Source organism: Nelusetta ayraudi, unplaced genomic scaffold (genome assembly GCF_046127955.1).
Source record: "Nelusetta ayraudi isolate G7.1 ecotype Tasmania unplaced genomic scaffold, CSIRO-AGI_Nayr_v1 ptg000008l, whole genome shotgun sequence".
NCBI lineage: Eukaryota > Metazoa > Chordata > Actinopteri > Tetraodontiformes > Monacanthidae > Nelusetta > Nelusetta ayraudi.
In genome coordinates this window covers 2,841,997-2,867,500 of record NW_027466058.1, presented here as the reverse complement: position 1 = coordinate 2,867,500, position 25,504 = coordinate 2,841,997, and the positions used below count along the sequence as shown (strand labels likewise).

Here is a 25,504-nt window from a genome sequence, read left to right as displayed (position 1 = left end):
CCCTCACCGCCACACACACACACACACACACACACACACACACACACACACACACCTTCCCGCCCCAGGTGACTTGAAGATCAATAGGAAGGTCCGCAATGCTTATCGTGACCTCTGTGCTGGATCCCAGGGAGGAGACGCCTCACCGTTCTTGCCTCTTTTTTCTTCTTCTTTTTGTCAGGCCGTCTCACTCTGGGCAGAGCGGCGTTAGCATCTTGGCTAAGCTAGCCAGAGACGAAGCCCCGTCAGGTCTTTAATTTGATGGAAACGTCACAGCAGTTTTTGTTTTTATTTCCTTTCACCGGGGCTCTTTAGTCGCTGTTGTGCTGCTTCGGTCCATTTGTCTTGTGCACGTGCGTGCGTGCGCGCGTGCGCTGTATCTAAAGCCGATTCCTGTCAGGAGCCGGGAAGATTAATTTCATTTGTCTTCCGCACTGTATCATCAATTTATCCTCTCCCTGCTGAGAGAGGTGGAGGAAGTCTCTGGGGTATTGCTACTCTGGAGAGCCCCGGCTGACACGCAGCGTGGCCCAATTCCCAGCGAAGCAGCTTTTATTATTAGGCCTACGTGCAGCATCGTACAAGTCATTACTTTTTCTGTGGCTCTAAGCTCATGCGAGGAAACAGGGGGGGGTCCCCCAGGGAGAGCGCGCGGGCCAGAGGAGACCATTCAGATTGGCTCAAACCGACCAGAACTCATACAAAATATTTGCTCTAGTAAGAAGGGAAACAACAACTTTTTGAAAAAGAATGAAGAAAGAAAGAAAGAAAAAGCCTTTTTGGTGCAGCTGAAGCTGCGTCCGGCTTCTTTTCCACATCCTCACACTTTCACATTGATTCACCAGATTAATTTGGTCGTCTTATCCACGTCTGAAGCATTTGTCTCGCCAGCCTTTCTGTTTACTTCAGCCACTGGTGGAGAAGTCTTATTTTTGTATTTTGTGGATGGGCCAAGATTTATTTCAGCTTAAACCGCCGAAGCCCCCCATTAATGCTTCCATCTGCTGCGATATCTTCTGGCTAGCTTGGCTGCGATCGAGCTGTAATGAAATGAAATTGACTTTTCTTCTTTCCTTTTCTTTTTTTTTTTTCTTCTTGCCCGCCGTTGGTCAATAATGCAGCCAGTCAGTGCGTCTTTATTTTCTGCTCTCTCAGAACGGCTAATTGCCTGGCGGAGGCTCGTAAAGGCCAAGTGGAAGATCTTAGGGAGCTCGTGTTCAGGATCATGCTTGTGTTTGTGAAGCCGGTCACAGCCGCAAGACTAATCGACAATTTGAAATTAGCCTTTGCTTAAGCTCCGCCCCTCCGGGTTACTGTTGCTGTGCAGGCTGTTGTGTCAAGGACGCTTCCAGCCAATATATATATAACGTTTTATGAGAAGTCAGACTGTAATTTAGCTCCTGCTTGGAGCCTGGCTGGAGTTACAGTTGCCAGGTTCGTGTCGAGGCAGTGGCTGTTCTCAGGCTCAGTCTGGCAGGAATACTGAGAGGGATCAGATCATGTGATGGAGGCAGCGTGACATTACATCTGGACTTGCCTAAATGAGTTACCCTGCTGCAAAGAACGTCACGGACGGAGTCGATTCCGGAGGGTGTGTCGTTTTCTTAAATGTTAAAGTTGTTAGTTTTGTTTGTCCGCGTCCATTCAGACTGCAGGGACTGACGACGTCCAACTTTGGTGTATTTGGAAAAGATGAGCTGCCAGATGAGGATTTTTTTTTTTTCTTTTTTGAATCCTGCAAACTGAAATGAATGCAAAATAAAAAAAAAATACTTATCAGAACTTTCTTTCTCTCTCCTGGGGTTTTTGACACCTGCCAGCTTTCCATCACCACTATGCCTTTTCTCTTTTCACCTTTTCTAAAAGTCAGTTTGACCCACTTAGAGGGAGGAAAAAAAAAAAAAAAATTAAGATTAGACTTTGTCGCAGCGCTCCACGACTCGCTCGCAACGGCTTTCAGTCGCGGCTCTGAGCTCCTTAGCCTTGTTGTTCCCCCTTCGTTCCTGCTCAGTCATCTTGTGTCAGGCAGGCTGGCGACGCGCTGCAAAGCTATTGGCAGCCGGCTAATTCCCTGCCGTGCGATCATTATTCAAGATGTTTGGCTTTTTTTTTTTTTCCTTTCTTTTCTTTTTTTTCCAAAAGCCTCTTCGATGGCAATTATGCATTAGCTGCACGCAGGCACTTTTTTCTTTTGTTTTTGTTTTTCCCAGGCTTTTTTTCTTTTTCTTTTTTCTTTCACTGGGGTCATAAGTCATTAGCGGGACATGATGAATGGCTCATCTCGTTTATATAAATCACAGTGTAAACGCGCTGTTCCTCTGTTGTGCTCTTCACCCGTCATTAAGGAGCGCGCGCTCCCCTGAGTGACGCCACCGTGCCATCAGCACATTGTTGGAGCTCCCTCAGTCAGCACATTGTTCTAGTGATGAGGAGGAGGAAGGTGATGATGATGATGACGACTATGTCTGGCTACCCGCCCCCCCCCGCCACCAACCCCACTCTTCGCTGTGGCTTTAGTAAATTCACCCTCCTGCTCAATGGACCTGATGAATTGTCTGAAAACTGTTGTTTCACTCAAGTAATTCCCATTCAGTGTTGGCATATGGGGGAACGTGTTTTGGCTGCACAAACAACCTTAATTGGATTTCAACTGGAAGCCGAGACGCCTCTTGTGTTAGCGCACGACTCGTGTGTGTGTGTGTGTGTGTGCGTGCCTGCGCGCGCGCCCGTGCGTGTTTTGACACTTGATATTTAAATTCTTCTCTCAGAAACAAGTATTGTGTTTCAGCAACAATGTGCCAGCCAAGCAGTTAATCTACATTTTGCATACTGATTGAACTTAATCCCGAAAGGTCTCATGACTAATCCTGGTGGAACATTTGTCATTTTAAGCCCTATTTATTTTATTTTTTTATCAGTAGTAGTTTTATTTTCCATTATCGTATTTCAATACTTTAAGCCTAAAAGTATGAAGTCATTTTCTATGGGTCAAAATCTGGTCCTTTCCATTTTTTTGTTAGATCTGATTAAAAAAAGAAAAAGGAAAAATGAAAAATAGTGTTAATGAAATTGAAATTATTTAATTTAAGTTGGCTGAATTTATTGAATACATGTATTCTCAGAATGGCGTATTAGTTAAAAATATTTTTTTTGGCTTAAAGTTTTTTTTTTTTTTGTTGGAAGCTTTTGCAGTTTGTACATTTGCAGTAAACATCTCTTTAATGTGATTGCATGTTACTCGACAAATGTGAATAACAGCAAAACATTCAGGACCATGAACTATACAGTACGTGCACCGTGTGAAATAACGAAGAACGTAGCATTCAGTGTAATGTATAATATCAGGTGAATGCCTTTTGCCCCTCTTGTTTCTCCAATCCAAACAAGATGAAACCAACCGGCGGTGGATTTTCCACACGTCAGTGAAAGCCGGCACTGGGCGAGCGTCTCCGAGACAGTCAGTCATCTGTGTTTATTCTTCGCTGGCGTTGGGATTTGTCAGCGGGCGGGAGACACCTTGACAGCCGCCGTTATCCTGCGTTTCCTCCGCAGCGTGAACTTTCCCCGCCCCTCCGCTCCGCCTGAGATCCTGTTGCTATTTTTGTTTTCCGTCTGCATAAATAATGGATGGCCGCAACACTCCCGATCGGGATGACTTACTGCGGTCTCATCCGCAGACTTGTCTTAAGACGGCCGGCTGGTTGCAGAGCCAAAGTAGGAAGGTGTGTTTCTCCTTTCCTCGTGTCGGCAATTCCCTTTTCCCTGTCTTTGTGGTTTGATGTTTGGTTTTCTGCTTGGACTGTGTCTTTTTTTTTTTTAATATGTCCTCAGCTTGCCTTTTTATTTCCACTCACTCATCTGCACCACCTGCACTGCTGTACTGTGCTTTGCTCAGCTTCTACATTAGAAACTTCCATTTGATCTCAGTGCCTCCTAGACACGCAAATTAAACATGGCACAAAAAGTTTGGACGCTTCTCTTTGCTGTATTAATACTTCAGTTGTAATGACGCAATACATCTTGTACCGTTGGAAAGATTTTTTATGTCTCTTTGTTCACGGTGCCACAGTTGTGAAGAACAGTCAGATGACAAACAGCCTCTTGGGGCAGCAGAAGCTCAAAACAAGAATGAATGGCAATCATTAAAAAAAATGGTTTGTCATGGAAATCCATTGGGTGGGAATCTTACCATCCATCCATTTTTTTATTTATTTTTTTTATCAATAAGCATTTTACCGAGGAGCTAATTTGGAGCGCCCCTGCTGTGATTTGTTACCAGCCTGCAGCAAATATCAAGTAGCCCTTTTAAGCCCTTTAAATTCGGTGCGCCGCCGAATAGAACTTGGCTAAAACTTTCAGAAGCGGATAATGTTTTTTTCCCACATGCCACATTTCTTTGATTTAGCTGCGGCTCAGTGCAACCCCGCACACTGATAAAATCGGCGGCGGGTGTTTTTTTTTTTTTACCCTCCTGCGCAATAATTAATGAAGCGTCAAACAAAATTAGAAGGTACGACTTAAAGCTACAGAAAGAAGGAAGCCTCTTCATTAAAGCCGTTCCAGGCTTGTTTTTCAATATCGGCAGAAAAAAAAGGGGATACATTTTTTTAAAAAAAAAGCCAGAGAAAACTTGAGGTGAAAACTCTGGCGGCTACTGAAGCCCTTTAATGTAAAGCTTTGTGAGTCCACGCGGCGCACTGGTGTTTACCGCCGCTGTCGGTGTGTGTGATCACACCTCATCTAAGGTTCCCCGGACCGGAGGGCAGGAAATATGAAACAAGTGTGTCCTCACAGGGAGAGACGGCTCCTCGGATATGATTTCCGTTTTTCGTTCTGCCCTGAAGTGGCCGTGTCGGTTGTTGTTGTGGCGCCGTCGGGCCGACAGTGAGAGAGAGAGAGAGAGAAAAAAAAGGCCCGATTTGTTAAAAGCCGGGCTTGGAGCCCTTTGTTTGATTTAACCTCCATTGCACTCGACTGAGGGAACTTGCTGACCAGACAAGGAATTTATTCAGTCAGGCAGGATGAGTGGAGGGTTTTACACGGACTGCAGGGTTGTGCATTATTAAATCTGTCCTTGTCACCCTTTTGAATCCCATCAGATTCCACTTGTCACGGGTTGAATACTGTTTGAGCTCCTCGCCACTCAAATCAAACTGGCCGGGGATGATTGTCAAGTTTGACAAAGGGTGACTGAAGGTTGAGCTAAGTTGCATTTTCTTTTTATCGAGATAATAACGAAGCAGAGACGGTGATTGGTAGTTCTCGATAACATTGAGAGAAATGTTTGTAGTTTGTGTTTAACCGACAAAGTAGGACCCGTCATTGTTTTCATACTAACCTACTTCTATCCGATTCTAACCGATTCTATTGCAGGATTGTGATTTTCGGACGATCGTGGACCTTGATAAACATGCACCAAGGGTGCAGTAGATCACTAATCTCTCTCCTGGGTTAGTGATGTCACGGCCGAGTGTTTGCCCTGCCCTCTTCCTCAACCTCAAAGCCACCTTGATTTTCCTCCCTTTCATACACAGGACCAGAACCCCCGTTGTTTTTAGCCCTCAGCAAACAGAGGGCTAAAAAGAAGATGTTTTCTGGAGATCGAGGGGGTTGTTTCTGGATTTTCTTTCATAATTTATCACATCATTCATATTATTTAGAAAATGAAGATTAAAAATGGGACATTTTGAAGTAGGCGGCGGTGATAAACTCCTGCATTCAAGAAAATAAACAGGCAGAGGCACGATGATCAATCTGATTCCTTTAGTGCAGAGGGGAAAAAAAAAAAAAGTTCTCTTATTAGGATGCCTCAATATATGAAATGTGTAACCGAATAACGCCTTGTTTCCCAGGGCCGCGCTGTGACATGAACATCAATGAGTGCGCCTCCAGCCCGTGCCAAAACGGTGGGAAATGCATCGACGCGGCCAATCGATACAACTGCCTGTGTCCTGACGGCTTCGCCGGCCCGTGCTGCGAAACCAACGTTGATGAATGCCTGTCGGCGCCCTGTCTTCACGGGAGGTGCCCATTTTTCTTTGTCACTGAGGGAGGAGGAGAAAGCAGGGGAGGAGAAGGTGGTGGGGGTGGAGGAGGAGGAGGAGGAGGAAGCGCAAATTATGCAAAGATGGCCCCAGAATTGTTTTTAATTACACCCTGCCAGCACAGCGGGCTGTGTGTGTGTGTGTGTGTGTGTGTGTGTGTGTGTGTGTGTGTGTGTGTGTGTGTGTGTGTGTGTGTGTGTGTGTGTGTGTGTGTGTGTGTGTGTCGCTGCGTCACATGTCGCAAGGAGCTAATGCGAGGCCACTTCCAGGTTGCCTTCCGTGCTCTTTAAATTACGGTCATTAATTCTATCGGGGTACTCGTTCAGAGGACCGTCTCCCGGAGCTTCCTGCAGGAACTTTTTGTGTGCATATTGTATGAGCGCTTTCAAGTGAAATTCGCCAAGCAGTGTAATCTTAATGAATCGATTCTAACCCACCCCCCACCACCCCACACCCATCTGCCTCGGCTCTTTCAGCTGTGAAGACGGAATATATTCATACTCTTGCCTTTGTGAGGCTGGATGGGCCGGCAGCAGATGTGAATCAAACATTGATGTGAGTTGAGCTTAATTAATAAAAAACCTGCAGCTAGACTTTTTTTCTTTCTTTCTTTTTTTTTTCTTTCTAAAAGGGAGGGAGGAAGTGGCCGGGGCTAATTTTGTAATCTTTGTGTAGCCTTTGGTAGCGCCGACCCCATTGATTTCCCAGGGAGACGAGTCGATGGACCCACCATGATCATGTAAACATTGTACAAACACCTGATTAAAAGAAATGGCTAATGCCTAATTGATTAAAGCCGAGCCTTTGTCGGGCTCAGGAGATAAAACGGCGGGTTTCTCCTAGGGTCTCCGGGAGGACTCAGCCCAGCAGATAATCAGAGCAGTCCACACTGAACCAAAGTTCCATTAATCCCGCATTTATTTATTTGTTGTTTTTTTTCAGGCTGTCAAACAATTCTTTTTTAATCGCGATAAATCGCAGACTCTTCATAGTGAACTGCGATTAATCGCGGTTTGAGACAAAAAGGTTTACACTGGGTTCACACCGGACACACAAACGCCGTAGCCGGCCCACTCTGTTTTTTCTATCTTTTGTGTGTGTGTGTGTGTGTGTGTGTGTGTGTGTGTGTGTGTGTGTGTGTGTGTGTGTGTGTGTGTGTGTGTGTGTGTGTGTGTTTTCATCTCTCTCGCACTCTGTTTAGACACTGACAAATATAAAGTACACAAATATGATCGCATTTGTCAATCACAATAAAATTATTTTGAAAATTGCTTTTATTTTGAAACTTGAAACCTGATTTTCTCATGTTTCATTGAGTGACTTCCTGCAGCGGTCTCCGTTCCGCGGTGCTTCCGCTTCCGATGTGAACCCAGCCTCCTGTTTTAAATGCGTTTTAAAAAGAAATGTACGCGTTATGGATTGCATTTAATTAATCGCGATTAATGCGTTAACGCTGACGGATGTAGTTTTTTTTTTTTTTTTTTTTGACCAGCCTCACCCTCCCCAGCGTGTGTGCATGTTCTTCCCATTCACAGGAGTGCGCCTCCCGGCCCTGCCTGAACGGAGGCTCCTGCGTGGATCTCGTTGACAAGTACGCCTGCTTCTGCAGCGACGGCTTCGCGGGCAAAACCTGCGAGGACGACATCGACGTGTGCGGCAGCGGCGCCGCCCTGAATGGCTCGCTGTGCTTCAACGGCGCCACGTGCGTCGACGGCCAAGGATCAAACTTCACGTGCAGGTGAGACGAAAAGCGGTTTTTCAGATTCTTGCGTCTGTTCTTCTGCGGGCACGTTTTAGCTTTCCATTTTTCCAGGGTCATGGTCTGATTTTAATTAAAATTTGAAAAGTGTCAATTTAAACTTCTCTTATTTTTTGATGCGAAAATTGGAACTCGCTGGCCACTTTATTAGGTAAAATGTTCCGTTGCATTTGAAGGCAAAACAACATGGCAGCAGTTTGGTGCATTCACACCTGCAGAGGTGGGGAAGACGACCTGCTGAAGCTCAAACTAAACATCAGAACGCGGTAAAAAGAGGATTTAAGTGACACGGTTGTTGGTGACCAGACTGGTGACTATTGACTTCACTTGCAGTGAATGGTCCTAGAAGAAGAGAAAATGTCTTTCGAGTCCACAGCCATTTGTTGGAAGAAAAATTAAACCTGTCCGAGGTCAGAGTGGGCAGAGTGGTTGGAGACCGTCGAAAGGCAGCAGTAACGCAAACAACCACTGGTTGCAACCAAGGTCTGCAGACGCACCTCCACTTATATCTATACACTCACTGGCCACTTCAAGAGCTACAACCAGTGCTAGCAGAGTGTACCTCATGAAGTGGCCAGTGAGTTTAAAATTCCTACCCTGTTTGCAAAGTCAGACCTGATGGTGCTTCCTCTCTTCTTCTTTTTTTGTCCTTCCATTCCTGTTGCGTAACTAATAAACAAACAGCTTTATATTTAGCGAAGCGATGAAGGGCAAAGGGTGATGTTGGTGTGCGTGCACCCTCTTCAACACTGTGTACCAGTTCCAGCTCATTAATGAAAGGCTGGAACTGGGTTCGTAGAAGGTGTCGGAAGACTTATCTCCACACACACACACACACACACACACACACACACACACACACACACACACACACACACCAAATGGTTGTGACGGGCGCTCCCTGCCATGTTCTATCCCGGGATTCCTCTCTTCCTCTCTGTCACAAGTGAGTCATTACTTTTTAATTGGTGACACGCTCTCCCTCGAGTGGTGTGTAGTGGCGAGGCCGCACAGGTCCGACGCAGCTGCATTCCTTACAGTTAATTACATTGTGTAACCTTGCGCCGGCCGCTCGCCCGCATGATTGAATGCGTTACCGCCCGCCGCGTCGGTCCAGCTCCTCCATACCGCACGGCCGTCCCGGCAACTAGCTTTGTTGTGCGCGTGGAGGACAAAGTTACTTAGAGGCGCTTCACTCGCCGCTTCGCGAGCGTTTGTTGCTCTCTGGAAAAGGGCAGCGCCACGGAGAGCAGTCGTCGCACAAATTACCATTTGACAGAAGAGAACAGATGTTCAAGTTATTCGAAGCGCATTAATATTTTTTTCATTCATGGGAGATTAAGGCTGCTTGTGATAATTTTATTTCCATGGGGTAAAATTACATCTGTCTATCTGTCTGTCTGTTTGTCTGTCTGTCTAAAGTATCTATCTGTCTGTCTGTCTGTCTGTCTGTCGGCCCGTCTAACCCTCTCTCTCCCTCCGACCAAAGTGAAAAGGCTTCAGTAGATGGTCTAATTAAAAAAAAAAGCAACCTGGTTTTTGACCGCAGGTGTGTTTGCTGCACGAGTCGGCTCATTATTATGTGTCTAATAATAATTCATGACTCAAGATTCAAGATGTTTTATTGTTTGACGAGGAGTCTCGGCTTTCACGCATAGAAATAAAGTATAGGACTGTACACTCAATAGAAATCTATCACACATAAATGAGTTAAAACCATAAGATATAGAATGTGAGATGTATAAAACCCCACTAAACACCTCTGAAAGTGGCTCCTCGACATGAAAACCTGCCAAACTCTGCATTTAAATTCTGCCAAATTTGAGTTCCAGTCAGCGCACGACGCTCTTCCCCAAATCCTGCTAACAGGCCTCGTACCACGCCTATTAGAAGTCTTTCTTCTTCATCCTCAATTTGTTCCCTGAGCTCTGCTTAAGGGAACTGACAACCAAAAAAGACATCTCACTAAAAAGTCCAGCGGACAGGTTGATCGTTTTTAACGCGCTGGAGCTGAATCGTCCAGCGGTGAGTTTACTGTTTGGCTGTGGCGGCAGGATTTTGTCGCTGGATAAATTAGCTTTAATGACACCGACGCAGAGAGCTCCACTGATTCAGTCGTTGGGAAAAAAACAAAACAAAAAACACGACTATCAACATGCCAGCAAGCGGCACGTCGGCAACACCGTCAATTAGTGTCTGTCTGGTGTTACCGTGGGATCGCTGCTTTTCCTCTAAATTTCCTCCTGCCCGCGCGGTAAATTGTCAGGCTCCCCAAAGTGTTTTTTCACGCGGCAATAAGTGTTGATTTGCATATTTATAGTCGCGTTTATTACATTTATATTTGCCTCTTAACGCACAGGTTATAAGTTCTTCGCAGTCGTCTTGCGTGATAGATTTCAGCTGTAAAGCAAATCATAGATAATTTTCTTGTCGTGTGTTTTATAGCACCTACGCATGAAGTCATTTCACCTGCGTAACAAGGACTCGTCATGCCGTCGCCTGGTCAAAAATGAGTGATGATGCATTTAAATAGGAATAAACGGAGGATTGTGTCGGAAAACAAAGTGTTTCCAAATCATCGGCAGCAGTGTGTTTTCTGCAATGCCTAAATATGTAAAAGCAACCCCTTTATTCCTGAACCTTTAAACTTTAGGAGTTGTTTCAGCAGAAGATAATGAACTTTATGTCTGTTTCATATAACAGAGAGAAGTCACTTCATCTGCATTGACGCCACACTGACTTGAGCCTCCATGAACTAGACAGTTAACCATAACCCTTCTTTCAACATAATGCAAAATATGCTTGGAATAATTAATGCAAGCGCTTTATCCGCATAAAATTCATATTATAATGATAAAAGCTCAGATGGGGGATTTTTGTACAGCTGTGTCTGTTTTGAATAGGCCAATGTTTTAGTGTGAAATCTGGCACACTGCTTCCTTTAAGTAATCATTTAAAAAAATATATATATATATATTTGATTGTATTGTCTGGCTGGGTTGCTTCCATTAATTATGGAGGATTATTGCTTTTGAGCAAAATTACATCTTAGTCCAGCTAGATTGCAGTGCACGCGGCACTCTGCCTTTATAAAAGCAAGCGCATCATATCGCATAACTGTTATCAAGTTGTGCTCTTTAAAAATGCATTTTAATACTCTATGGCGCGGCGTTATATAAATTATGAGCTGGCGCTAAGCTTTTCAACGAATCAACTTTATTTACCGCTCGCTCTGCAGCTGCAGTCTCTCAGAAGAAAAGTGTCTATTTTGTTTTTTAAAGAATGTGATTAGAAATAAAGACATACAACTGAACTGATGCGGATGGGAAATACAGAAAAAAGGAAAGCGTTGGCCCCTTTTTTTTTTTTTTTTTTTTTTTGATGAATTGCAGAGAACCAGCACTTGTGACAGAGACGGCGCGTCAGGGCCGGGAGATGGATGTGACAGCCGGGGCCGCTCTCACAGCCTGCTATGTTTTTCTCAGCTGTCCGCCAGGTTTCACGGGGGCTTTCTGCGAAGTGGATGTTAACGAATGTTGCTCGGCGCCCTGCCGCAACGGTGCCATTTGCCAAGATCTTATTAATAGCTACGTCTGCCACTGCAGGTCAGGTGAGTCACTCACGCGTCCCGCTGATCTCTCAATTTACTGGGAAAGGAGTGAACCGAAACACTTGGTCCCCCCCTCATCCCCCGTCCTTGCACCGCCTTCGCAGGAAAACATTCTGAGGCTGCAGAGGTGTCGCCTGGATGGCTGCCTTCAGTGCGACCCAGATGTGTTAGAGTACAGTTTACCATATGTAAAGCATGTTAATACTCATTGGATTGAAAGGGGCCGCTGAGGGTGAGCGTATTGCCTACATAATGCCCAGGCTTCAAAGACCTGCAGAAGCCATTCATTTCTCTCTTGGGGAAAATTTTGTTCAGTGATAAAAAAAAAATAAAAAAAAACCTGATACAGCCCGGACTCATTAAAATGTATGTGGCGTCCTGCTCTTTAGTGAAAGCCTTTTCTTGTCTTGGCGTGGGCGCCAACTCCCCCCCCCCCCCCAAAAAAAAAAAGAAGCAAATCAATGTTAGGAGAGCATGTTTGATATTCACTTCGGATGGCGGAAGCGGGAGAGCCCCGGCTCACCGTTGCACTCTGCGGGCTTTTGTTCCTGGCAGGTTGGACAGGCCTTCACTGTGAGGATGACATTAATGAGTGCCTTCCCCAGCCCTGCATCCAGGGGATCTGCATCCAGAATGATCCCGGCTATGGCTACACCTGTTTCTGTCGTCCTGGATTTGTGGTGAGGCTTCCCACCTCACCCCCACCCCCACCAACTTCACCCCCACCCCCACCCACACACCTTCTGTGTGCATGCATGTGTGTGTGTGTGTGTGTGTGTGTGTGTTTGTTTTGTTTTTTTATGTGTATAATTAGCATCCACACTTCTGCAGCCCAAGCCTGTCCTGCCTTATCCCTGCCGTTCATTTTCAAAAGTGTCACCTGTTTGTATATAAATGTCAAGCAGGTAAATTGAACTTGTCACTGTGACGCATATATTTTGACTGGCTTTCCACATTCAAGGTCCCTCATTATACCCATTTTCAGATATGTTTTTTTTTTTTTTTTTTTTTTTTTTCCCCTAACTGGCGCAGCTAGTTATTTGAACAAAAACAAAAAACAAAAAATCATCACAAAGGGACAAACACACTCTCTGAAAAAGAAGGAGCGGGCTGATAGAAGTAAAGGTGGTCTTCCTGTGGAGTTCACTGACGGGACAAAGACATATTGTATGGTTTGAATAACAGGGGACCTTCAGATTTCAATCCATAAATAAATGAATAGTGTTTCATCATCTATATTTTATCATAACCTCACGTAGCAGCTGGGTTGCTAAGATTTCACGACAGAAACATCGCTTACCTGTCTTGCCAACCTCTGAAAAAGGTCTCTGACTTTCTATCAGCTGTGACAAATTCAGGAAGCTGCTTCTACAAACCGCCTTTAAAAACCCCAGTAAGGGGGAAATGAAATTCTGTTGTTGTTTTGTTAACACTTTTCACTAGTGTTTTCTTCATGTTTTTTCAATGATGATGAAGATATATTTTGTGTTTTTTATTATCGCATACACATTTCTATTTGTTTATGTATGTGTATGACATATCTATACTGCGTATTGTAATGTTAATGAGGATGTTTCCCTTCGTGGAAGTTCATATAGCCCTAGTAGAAGACAAGGAACTAAACAGGAAGTAATTATACTGTAGCTCTGCTTAAAGGAATCAGCATGAATGCTGCAATAGCATGTTCTTTTTTTTTTTTTTTTAAGCTAAAAGGAATTTTAGCATTTGAGGAAAAACAACCAGTGAGTTCTTGAACCCAAGGGCCTTTCTCGATGGCCGTGTTTTTTGCTTCTCTCCCAATACTCTTTTTTTTTTTTTTTTCATAATGACGAGCAGAAATGGTTCCGAGTGTCTTTATGATGGCAGATTTGTTCTCCAAGGTAGAGCTTGTGAATGTGTGAATCATACAGGTCAGCTCAGGAACTACCTGTTGAGTGGTTTTTATTATACTAATCTTGTCCTGACCAAGGCTCGACTGAGGAAGGGGCAGGGAGTTGAAGGGAGAATAGAAAGGGGACCTACTGTAGGTGAGGGGCTGCAGGGTAGAGAGGGACTCGAGAGCAAATGTTCACAGAGTACAATATTGTGGCGTTAACAGAAGCAGACATTTCAGCAGTGTCACATGATTAACAAAAGACATAATAAAGAAAAAGAGACAAATACACACAAAAAATATAACCATAAGTAACTAAATTAATAATTGTGTGTATGTATGTGCGTGTGCGTGCAGGTGTACAAATGGGTGTGTAAGTGTGTGTGAGTCTCAATCGCATCCACAGCACATACAGAAGACTGAACAGGCAGCGGTGGATTTAAAAAAGAGGGATAATGCCTGAAGATTTCATAACACAATCTCATCATGTTCCCGACCTTGATCCTGGAAACTTTGAACATTGTATAACGTCGCGCACTAAACTGTTGTTTCCTCCGTTCCGATGCACAGGGCAGAAACTGCGAGCGCAACTATGACGACTGCCTGCCGAATCCGTGTCCGGAAGCCTACTCCTGTGTGGACGGCACCAACGCGGTCAGCTGCCTGCCTCCCGCCACCAATGCCGTTCCCCTGGCAACCGCCGTGAAGAACATCTCTCTCGACTCCGCAAGCAGAGTTCCTGCGCTCACACTCAATATGACATCCACAGCCGAAAAGTACACAGGTGCGTTTTCAGCAGGTTGCCGGATTGATTTCTTGGCTCTTATTGGCATGCAGTCGTTCCCGTGTCTGTTTAGTTTCCCCCCTCTGGAGGAAAACCGAACTCCATGTCGACTCTCAATTACCTTTAGGTGTGAACGTGAGCATGTGTTTGTCTGGAGGTGTCAGGCCTGCCTTATCGAGCGACGGCTGCAGGGAGAAGCCGCAGCTGGTTCGAGAACCTCCGCCAGATAGACGGTGAAAATGCACATTAATTATTTTAAATGAAGAGGTCCCCATGTAGAACGTTTAACCTGCCCGAGCCTTGCATCAAATAAGCTTAAAAGCAGCTCTGATAACACTTAGCAGACTGCTGCAAGCACTAATAATTGTAACAACTTAATAGTAGTTGAACCACTGTAAAGCATAAAAAAACATCGATTGAATCATAAGAGCTTTCGGATCGGCTTAGTCTTCAGTTATTTAAAGTGTTCATAATAGGAATTATTTCATCATCATCATCATTCTTTTGCTGCCTGTTGACCACTGAGGGCCTCCGTTTATTTTTTAACTCTCATCTCTTGTGTAGAATTTCTGCATTGTTATCATTGGAATTTATTTGCACTCCATTAACAAGAAGCAACTTAAGAAAATGCTTTAAAGGCTATTTTTCTGCCGGGATATAATTTGTTCATGTCTGCAATCTGCTGCCTTCAAAAGGTAGAAGTGCCTCAACTTAATACGATTCCCATATATACACTTAAGATTGTGCAGAAGTGTCAGTGTGTCATCATGTAAATTGATGTATAAAAATGAACAAGGTCTAAAAGTAGGCCATGATAAAATTACATGTGTTTTTAAGCTAATAACAAAATGATCCTTTATTATCCTCCCTACCCAACACTGTCACTGCTGGCTGCAATGAGCGGCTACTCCTGCTGAGCTGCTATGAATGAGTGCATTTCCCAGGGCTGGGAAGCTAACAGGAAACCATACGAGGTTGGCTGCAGAGAGCGTTAACAATTGGTGCAGCCAAGGTAGACAAAGGAAATCCTTTATGGAACAACAAAGCATTTTATTTTTATTTCTGCTGGGGGGGAAAAAATAATTTTAAAGCTTGAGTTCTCCCCCACCACACAATTTGACACCGTATCCTTTCAGACGCTCAAAGGACAGGGGCGGGACACACCACGCCGCACGTTCTTGGAATTATATTCAGTCGCCTGTGCGAGAGGAGGAATTGGAAGCACAGGGCAGATTGTTACTCCTTGACAGATGAGGTCCGTCCGCCTTTGAAACTGTTCACAGAGCTGTAAAACGGACCTATTGAGCACAGACGAGCTTGAACCAATTCACCGCGACACTCTGAAAATCACTGTGGTCCAAACATAATAGAGTCCCTCCCCGCTGCACCTGATCTAGCCCCTGTCTGTTGCGCATTGCGCCACTTTGGAGTGGGTTGGAGAACAAGAAGGGAAAAAAAAAACAGAGTGGAAAAACAAACCCGAGCATCCGTGCAACAGAATATCTCTTTCGACTGATACATGAGTGAGTGAATAATCAAAGTCGATAAGTTTTAACATCAGAGGGACCCAGAAACTTAATAGTTCACCTAACTAGGTCACGCATCCAGTGCCCTTGGTGCTTCTTGAAATAGAATCTGACAGACGCGCTCCTTTAAACCTATAAGACTGCTCCACAACCTTTGATTCACACCAAGTCAACGGGAATTAGAAACACAGGGAGAGTCGATCATATTTCACACCAATCGGCGTAAAGTGATATTACAATGTCTTGGTACAGGACAGTATAGTTAGGCAATTATTGACGTGTCATGTTCCCGGCAGATTCTCACTGTCCACTTCATGTGTTACAACCCGCTCAGTAATCTAGCCAGTGACACGGCAGCAACCCACAGAGGAAGAAAGGGGATTTTGGTCTTTAATCTTCTCCATACTTTAAGAGGAGCGATTCCAAAAGAGAGAGGGAGTGTCCAGGAAGCAGCAGTTCTCTGAGCGGTAATGTGTGGAGGTCAGAAGAGAAGTGCAGACTGCTTCAAGACGAGGAGATAATATTAACACAAGTAACGACTGGTTAGAGCCGCGGTACGCAGACCGTCCTCTGGGAACAGTAAAAGCAGGTCTGTTACTCACATGAGCTCGGACAGCTGGGATCTCAGTCCGGTGGAGCACTTTCAGAATTTGATGGGAACAGGAGGTGGTAACTTCTTAATAGATTCCCTTTCTGCTGTAATTGGAACAAGAGTGCTGCGGTGTGATCATCGCGGGTGATGGATGTGCAGCCGACAGGACTGCGGCTTCTGCGTGGTGTCTGTCATGCTATGAGGAGGGTTTCCAGGTCTCTGCTGAATCTATTGTGCAAAGAACTAAGACTGTCCTGGAGGGAGAAGGTGATCCAAGCAGGGTGCTACCAAGGTGTGGCGGGTGAAGTTAGTGTATGAGCTCAGTGAAAACTGACAGCGCATGCCAACATAAAGATATATACAGTGATTAAAAACAGGTGGCAAAAGTTTTCACATTCTCTACTAAGGTAAAAGTACCAATACTTGTGTACTATGTACACAAGTACTATGGTACTATGGTAAAATAACCCATTCAACTCCTTCACTTCACAAGTAAAAGTAAGAAAGTAAAAGTTCTAAAATGTTGTTAAGTAAAAAGTTCAAATAATGTTTTAGTTTTTTTGCCATCAATGAAGCAACACGCTTGTGCAAAAATTGTTCTGCTTGTTCCTTTGTAAACTGCAGCACAACCAAACTATAATTACTAATAATTATGACCAGTGAGCCATTATTGGATGTTCACACAATAACCAATGTTATTTTCTACCTTTTCATTTTTCTCTGCACTAAAATCTGACCCGAAAGCCAAGGTACTAAAATATCATCCACTTATATTTAATTACACAACAGCAAAGTTCAAATGGCTCTGCTTCAAGCAACAACAGCTGTAATACCAAGTGAATTACTTTGAACCGAATGTGTATATTTTAAACACAGTAAGTAATGAGCATGTTTTTCAAATGTAAGAAGTATAAACTACAGATATTTGGGTACAAATGTAGGGAGTAAAAGTGAAGCATTGTCAGACAAATAAATACTCAATTAAAGTACAGTACCTCTACAGTAACAAAGTATTTATTGCTAAAAATACAGAGTTGAGTACATTTTAAAAGCTTCCAAAAAAACAGATTTTCCAAACGGAGCCAAATGCTTTCTGGCTCTCTTTATGTCCTCGTCCACGCTTGCGCATGCAAAGGTGAGGCACCCAGTCTCGGAGCGTTGCAGCTCCATCAGAGCTGATGCGAATCTCGACAGCGCAGGTGGGGGAAGACCCTCGCGGCGGCTGAGCGACGATTAACCCGACCCTCTTCTTTGTGATCACCGGAGCGCGGATGAAAGCGTTATCTGCCGCTGCCACGTGCGGCGGCAAAGAAGCGAGTTAAGCCCCCTTCGAAGTCACCGCAGCCTGGCGGGGGGAGCGGGGTGCTTTCAGAGACGCCCCACCCGACTCGGGGGGCGCCGTTCACCTCGTTAACCTTCGCTCGGCGCGCCGCCGTCTTTCACCGTTTGTTTCTTAATCGAGTTGGCAGCCTCCTGATCATTGCGCCCGTAACCATTCTGACATCTTCTGTGACACAACTTGGCTGGTGAGTCATAATAGCGTTCGCATGAATTAGCGCAGCCATGAATATTCATGAGTGAGGCGGGGTGCGGTGTAGAAAAGCGCTCGGCGTGATGAAACAAGCGGCGGCTAAATGTGTCGCTCCAGCTGCAGTTTGGGGAGCCGTGCGTTCTAGCGTACAGCGACTGTCAGCGCCCGACTAATTTCGCCATTTATTTTTAAAACCAGACAATAAAAGATATAATTAGGCACCGGGTTTGAAAACAGACGGGCTATTTTTAGGATTCCATTTCTCCGCGTCACCCCGGGAGTATTCTAATATTCAGCCACATCTTTGCACATTATGTATCTAGAATATAAGTCATCCCTCTCCCCGCCCGTCTCGCAGACACTGCCGGGCGACCTTTTGACTCCTCCCGCGGCGCCGAAATTGCAAGTGTCCCCAAAAATGATCCTCAGCAGTATTTTATCTCCGTCCTGTGACGAGTTCAATCATTCAGTCTATTACCTCGGCCAATAAATCAGGGACAAAAGAGGACTTACATCTTGGCTTTTACAAAACGAATGGGACATTACGTCCATGTCAATTAAATCTGGCCATTCCAGAGTCTAGCCTCACATTCATTGATCTTGAATTCCTATCTCTCTATATATATATATATATATATATATATATATATATATATATATATATATATATATATATATATACACACACACATATATACATTTTTTTTTTTTTTTTTTTTTCCCTCGAGTGCAGTATATCACACGCAAAACCTGTCTGACATCTGCACACAGTCTGCGCTGCAACATATGTCCCCACCTTTTTCACATTAAATATGATTCATCGCAATTTGCCCTCCCTCTTTATGGCCGTGTCTTATCACTGAGCCCTAATTAAATCTAATCGGAAAGATTTACATCAAGAAATGGTCTCACTTTCCTCCCCCTCCGCACACACCCCTCCCTGTCTGAACAAAAGGAGTTTCAAAAACTTCCAGTTCAGCATTATGTTGCGCTCTAGCGGTGAGGAATCCTCCTTATGATGCATGTGAAAGGGGGGAAAAAGATAGAAAACCATTTAAGCTATGCACATTTACAATTTAGATTTAGCCCAGAGTTGCTTTAAAAAAAATGATGATGAGAATAGAAGGTAGCGGTAGGGGGAAAAAATGGGAGACCTTTTGAAGGAAAGAGTGGAGCTAAAGTGCTAATGAGGTATGATACTGCCTCCTGGCAGCAGCCTCAGACTGCATCAAAGACTACAACAGACTAAACAAGGCTTTAAAATTAATGAATAGCTCTGTCTCGAAGGGGTAATTTTCCATCATCAGCATTGGCAAACCCCATTGTCAGGAATGGAGCAAAAAGACAGCACTGCACTGTTACCGTGCGCATTTATCCTCATTAATTCACAGATCACAGTGGGTCCGCTCCTGATATTTCTCACTTTTTCTTTTTTTTTTTTGTCAGCGGATTCTCCTCGGGGTATTGGTCACATTGCTCTCCAGAGAAATCGGGGGGGATATTTAGGTTATAGCTTGTTTGCCAGATGCCCTGAGGGGCCCCGGCTGTCAGATCAAAGGGGGGCCTGGCCTATTAGCAGCTGACATCCAACAAATATTGATAAAGGTCTCTCGTGCGTCTGCATGATTAATCAGTCTGCATCTTTAAAAGGACTCTACTCGTTCCTCTGGTGCAACTCCATTTTTCTTTTCTGGGATCAGAAGAGGTAGAGCTCCGCTCCTGCGCAATCATGTGTACATCAATGTTTTGATGCTGTGCGTATTCGGAACTTTAACGATTGTTCTAAAATTTGTAACATCACAGGTAAAGTAAATACATAGTTGGGATCAGGCGCACTGCTGTTGTCCGTCCATCTGTCAGTTCTCATTGCATGTTATAATAATACATAATTTGGCAAATCACAAGATATTTCTTGGGCTTTCAAGTTGTAAGTTAGGTGCCATCCGTTGTGCATTCTGCTGGATAAATGCAACATTCAATCGAGCTTCGATGAATTTTCCCTGTCAGTGCCCCACTGACGTCATTTCAGTGTTTTTGCAATGCAGTGTTTTGCAAGTGTGTTTTTTTTTTTTTTTTTTGCAGCATATGGCACCACTTTATTTATTTTTTCCATAAATAAGTACGATTGGGCCCGAGCAGCATTGAGGCAGTCCTTTAAGTCTGCCTGCATCACTACCTCCAATGGGCTCGCGGGCAGTGCGACTTCTATGGAAATTGCCCATAATTGCAGAAGTTATTTCTGTATAAAATGAGGCATGTAATAAAGTTGTATGAATAGTTTCATTCCAGCCAAGGCTCCTCTCAACTAATCGAGTGCCATTTGCACGCTCGGCAGCTCCGTGGCAAATATGATATTTACAGTATCAGCAGTACAGTAAGAGAAGAGGGGGAGAAGCTGCAGCAGCAGCAGCAGCAGCAGCGAAGGTCTCTCGAAAGCTGGTTCTCCATTGGAGACGAACCCAGAGTCTGGTGAATCATTCACCGCTTCCCATTTTAAGCCGTGCTCTCTCAGAAGTTTTGAGCTAAAGAGGTCACATTTACGCGACTCCCATAAGTGGATGCAACAATGCAGAGAGCTCTTAGCCTTGAAGCCAGATCCCCTCTCCTCCTCGAGTCGCTGAAAATCTAAGCAGTCTGAGGTCCTGCATCTTCTCCTGTGCTTTGACCTCCTTGTGGAAGAAGCGCTTCAGCTCAGTTCTCATTGTGAGTTTTTTTTTTTTTTTCTGTTCTTCAAAAGCTCCCCTCAATTTTTTGTGTTTCCTTGTCTGCTCGTTCAATAGATTCCAGCAACATCCACTACTTTGGAAACTCATATTTGGAGTTTGAAGGTTTTGAGCTCGAAGCGGTAAACACCATTACTGTGAGCTTTCAAAGTCAAGCAGCCCAGGGAACTATTATCTATGTGGACCAAGGACCTGCTAATGGTGATTTCTTCTTCATGAAGCTCTTCATCCTTGATGGAGTCTTGCAGGTAAAACCTACTCCGTCATTTGGCTTTTTTAAAACTCCATATATTATATTGTTGTCTTGTGGTTAGGTGAGTTATATTTCCATCCTTTGCAATGTTTCAGTATGCATTCTGCTGCAACGAAGAGGAAGAGGTCACATGGATCAGTACATCCGTCCCTGTTAATGATGGCGAGGTTCACATTGTAAATATCAGGTAAGCTTTTTTATTATATATTTTTTTTTTATGTCACGTTCAACCAGGAGCGGCAGATGGAACATTTTCTTTTATGTTTGGCTTTAGCTCATGTATCTGGTGGTTGAAGTCCATTAAAAGCAGGTGATGGAGCAACCATATGGCTGCCCTGCTTCCTGGCACATGGCTATTGGTCACCAGCCCATCTAGATTTGTACATTTCTTTTTTACTTGTGTTCATTGGTATGGTAGTACTGCAATAAAGTGTATATTAATTCAGGTTACTTTTTTTTTAATTAATATTATTTTATTTTAGTGAATTCTTTCAGCATGCGAATGCAATTCAGGACAGGTTAACTGCAGCTATACTAGCAGCCATGCTAATCTGTTTAGCAGCAGTCATGGTTTCCAACTTTGACTTCTTGCTGGGTTTGGAGCAGTTTGGAGGACTTACCTCCGCTTTGCTACTTCCAGCCTTGTTTTAGTGTTTTTATCATTATTTAAAGAGGCCAACTAGTTATGCAGCACAATGAAATTTTAAGTTTTACGAGATTAAAAATGCTTCTTCCTCGATAGTTGGATTGAACTGGCTCAATTTCAGGGTTGAAATCTTGATTATCCCGCTATTGGTCAAGGTCAAGTCAGTTTACTAAAAAAACAAAAGATTGACAATAAGCTACTTAGTGATGTCCAAATGGATCTCCGACATATTATCACACTAGGTGGAATTAGATTGATTTGTACTGCCAACTGTTTTCCTGAAAGCGGCTGTAACTAATACCAAGGGCAAGGGGCAATAAATAATTGGCAGGAATCACCGGACTGAGAACTTAAAATTTAATTCCGAGTGGTCAGAGCAGCTTACACGTTAAAGAAGTAAAACAAACGTCAGAATGTGCCTATTAAAATGCATTAGTGATCACTGGGCATGTTTTATTGGCTGCTCTAAAGTCTTCATTTGCAGTTTTTCATTACGGAAAGATTAACAAGCAAGAGCCGAGCACAAAATCAATGTTTAAATGATTTAAAGTGAGGCTGTGGCCTCTTTAGTTATATTGTTTCCAAGTCTTAGTGCAGTCTCCCTGCCAGCCCTCTCCATTATATCCTGACACGGGGCAGACTGTGGTTTGGAAAGTTTATTATCTATGAGCAGGAAGCTGAAACAAAGAGGCATCAAGTTAATTTTACTCTGCAGTGTTTGTGCTATGCAAGAAGGGACTTTCATCATCTGGTTGCGTTTGGCTAAATAGAATACAACGATTCCGCAGTTCTTTATTTTTACACTGACACGATGACCTCGGATTCAGATGGTTGGAAATGAAGCACACTTCCCTCCCAAAGGCCACATTTTAAACAACAGATAGAGGCCAACCTACGGAAGGTCGTTCTGAACGCCATGCGCCAAATGAGCAAATTTTTTCCCTTGTCAAGACAAACCTGGGTGGGCAGGTTGCCTCGTGTTTCTTGGCAGAGAGCCGCGCTGCCCTAAATATGAGAGCGCATCCTTGAAAAAAAAAAAAAAAAACGCCTATCAGGTTCAAGGGCTACTAGGCTCCACCCATGGATGTTTTTTTTTTCTGTTCCGCTCTTGCATGCGGGGGAAAAAAATACAACAGCGGTTTGAAATCAATCATAATGTTCTGTAGCCGTCCCTCGGAGACACGGCGAGAGAGAGAGAGAGCGAGAGAGAGAGCTGTCATAACCGTGGGTTGGGGGGGGGGGGGGGGGGTCAGTGGTACGAAAAAAAGGTTCCCGGTGTCACAAAGCAAATTCTTTGCAATTGTCCGACGGCTGAGTTCGTCCATCTTTGTCTGATTTGACCCAGAGCCGCGACGCGCGGCCATCCTCCGCGCCGCTGCCCGACTCATTATGGACTTTTAATATATCTTCCCGTCAAAGACGCTTTTCAATATGTTAAATAGAAGAGCCGGTGGGGACGACTTCTCAAGGACAGTGAGCACAGTGCCCTCTGGCTGCCGGCCAGGCCGCTCTGGCAGACTGCTTCTAAATTAACCGTTCCTCCACGGCGGCTCCACAGGAAGGACTTATGTGTCTCCGAGTCGGCGCCCGGAGTGTTTAGTGGCGTGTGTGCACGCGACAGCCTCCAAAACACAGGCTTAGCAAATCGGACTGGATTGCTTCGCGGACCTCCTCGCTTCCACTCGGGGAACAAGGGGTGTCGGGAGACGGCGGTGGGGAAAGAGGCGATGCATCTGTGGCCCCGAGTGCCCTCGAGCTGCAGATGGTTATTCAAGAATCTGCACTTAGGTAATTATCTGTGCTCCCCTGTTGTTTCCAAGTGGAGAATTGGTTTTTGTGAAACCGGGCAATGGCTCTCGGGCGCGTCCAAAAATACCCCTGTGAAGGCCGTAAACATACCTGGCAGATCAACAGCAGGGCCACGGAGAAAGGTCGTGTATGCGGGAGGGCATCGGAGTAAAGACACCAGAGGCTTACCTGCATGAGCCGCAGCAAGAAACCCTCTAGTTTGTGTCTCAATGTTTCTTTTTCTTCCTTTTGTTATTTTCATTGTTCTTCCCTCTGAATTGACAGGTGTCCTCTATTCTTGACAGGTCACCTGAGCCGAATCACTCGGATTTCGACTCTGGAATCCCGCTTATTCTCCAACAGGGAGCAGTTTTAGTCCTCCCCCTTTTCCTTTTCCACAACCAGTCAGCTTCCCATAAGGAAACATTTCATGTTTGTTGCGCTAAAGAGAGTCGCGGCACACCCTGCTCTCTACCTCAATTGCTTTCCTTGGCACTTTGTAGCTAGCCATGTTAGCACGAGGCAAGTGCCACCAACAGGAAGCTTTCAGCTATCTGGCTAAGCAAGCATCAACAAGTCTCACCACCCTGCGTGAATGGCACACAGACAGATGGTTTGCAACATCTGGATCGGCCGAACTGGCCAGCTGGCCTGGATATTAGCTCAGTTAGCGAGCTAGCAAACGCTGGAGCTTCAAAATCACCTACCAAGTTTTTGGGGAGGTTTCTCTTCTCTTCTCTTCTCTTCTCTTCCAAGTTCTTTTTTTTTTCAATCTGTGGCATCAGTGTCAGTCTCAGGATGATGATTTTCTTTGTCAGTGATGCTTCTGGGATGGTCGAATAAAGCGGCTCTTGAAATAATCAATACAGCTGTTTGCTTTTGCTTTCCTTTCACTTTGTGCCGCTCCCTTTGAGACGATGTTAAGAGATTACAAAAGGTGATTTTTTTTTATTTTTTTTTTTAGGGCCAGCGCTTGTGTTGTCCATTGTCTGACCATGACAGAGGGTGTACCTGCGTGGGCCAGCTACAGGAAAAACCTTGTCAGAAAAATTAAGTAAAGTGCCAAAATGTTGAAATATTTAATATAATGTTTTTTTTTTTTCTTCGCTGGAAACCTTTTCCACTGCCAGTAATTTGTAGGCCAACACAACCACTTCCATTAACTCCAAGGTCTCTTAATTTTGGCTTCCTCTGATGTATTTTGCCCCGACCGTTCCAATGACCATCTTCGCCTCTAAAAATCCAGGCTTAGTCCCCACATCCAAATTACATTTTTTTTTTTTTGCTCCTTGAACTTAAAATGAATCCAATCAGCAACTCTCAAGAAAGCCGTTTGCTCTCCTTTTGAGAACAGCCTCGAGACAGCATTTTGCGCCCTCGCCCGAAACGCCTCTCATCACCGCCAGCGGCGAAACGCAATAAACATTCAAAGCTTGTTTACCCGTGCCTCTGCTGCTTTGACGCGGGCGCGTGTGTTTGTGTGATCCTGTGTAGACAACACCTGACCCCCTGTGAAGCAGAGTTAACGCTCTCTGGCCACGCGAAAATCAAGAGCGGGACAAGCAATTACTGGCTCGGACACATGATTCAACCAACCAACCACGTCTTCGCGGGGGGTCTGCCGCAGAAATATCCCGCTAATCGGGTGAGTCTGCAGGCGTCCGTGCATGCCGATAAGATACATTATCTTGCAATGTGCGTAAAAAGGGAAAAAAAAAAAAAAACAAATGTGTATCTTCCCTTGGTCCCCTAGAGAGCAGAACCTGTCCACAACTACACCGGCTGCGTTGAAATAATTGAAATTAACAAAGCGAGGAGCTTCTACACGTCTGATGCCGTCGCCGGCGGCAACGTAGGCAGATGCAGGTAATGTTTCATGGTGCTTTCTTCAATTCTTTTATTTTCCATTAAGTGTTTTTCCATGTTGTAATGTGAAATAAATCATGGCCCAGAGGCACGAACGGTGTCAAGTGTTCATACTTACTTTGACGAGCATTGGTAAGTGATAGCGGAATGCGGCTAACTGCAAGAGGCTAGTTAGCCGCATTCCGCTGTTTCCTGTTTTATTGTGATAGTTGTGCCGTGCCTGACTTCCTGTTTTGTTTCCCCCGCCTCTTTTGTTCCTCCTCAATTTTTGTCACCATTGCTGTGTCTCAATTCAGGGTCTGCATCCTTGAAGTACGCATTTTGAAAGGAAGTTGCGTCATAGCACTGCGCGAAGGCTTGTCCCAATTCTTGAGGGTGCTTAGGACGCTCATAATGCGTACTCGGAAATATGCACTCGTTTTAGCCGATTCCAAGGATGCACCGCTACTATCCTTCGCGTACTTATGTATCCCATGATGCTTTGCGTGCTGCTGCAAACCATCGTAGGA

The 25,504-nt window shown here is 44.5% G+C and overlaps 1 protein-coding gene across 2 annotated transcripts in view; it reads left to right on the top strand.

Annotated features, from left to right (window-relative positions):
• Positions 1-25,504, top strand: part of eys (eyes shut homolog) — a 161,776-nt gene that overhangs the window by 74,870 nt on the left and 61,402 nt on the right. For both annotated transcript variants that reach the window (XM_076018754.1, XM_076018755.1), the window contains exons 28-37: positions 5,853-6,024; positions 6,521-6,599; positions 7,580-7,782; positions 11,289-11,413; positions 11,969-12,093; positions 13,857-14,070; positions 20,500-20,690; positions 20,791-20,882; positions 24,624-24,774; positions 24,883-24,995. In XM_076018754.1, the coding sequence (XP_075874869.1) occupies positions 5,853-6,024; positions 6,521-6,599; positions 7,580-7,782; positions 11,289-11,413; positions 11,969-12,093; positions 13,857-14,070; positions 20,500-20,690; positions 20,791-20,882; positions 24,624-24,774; positions 24,883-24,995 (1,465 nt within the window). The remainder of the gene's footprint in view (positions 1-5,852; positions 6,025-6,520; positions 6,600-7,579; positions 7,783-11,288; positions 11,414-11,968; positions 12,094-13,856; positions 14,071-20,499; positions 20,691-20,790; positions 20,883-24,623; positions 24,775-24,882; positions 24,996-25,504) is intronic.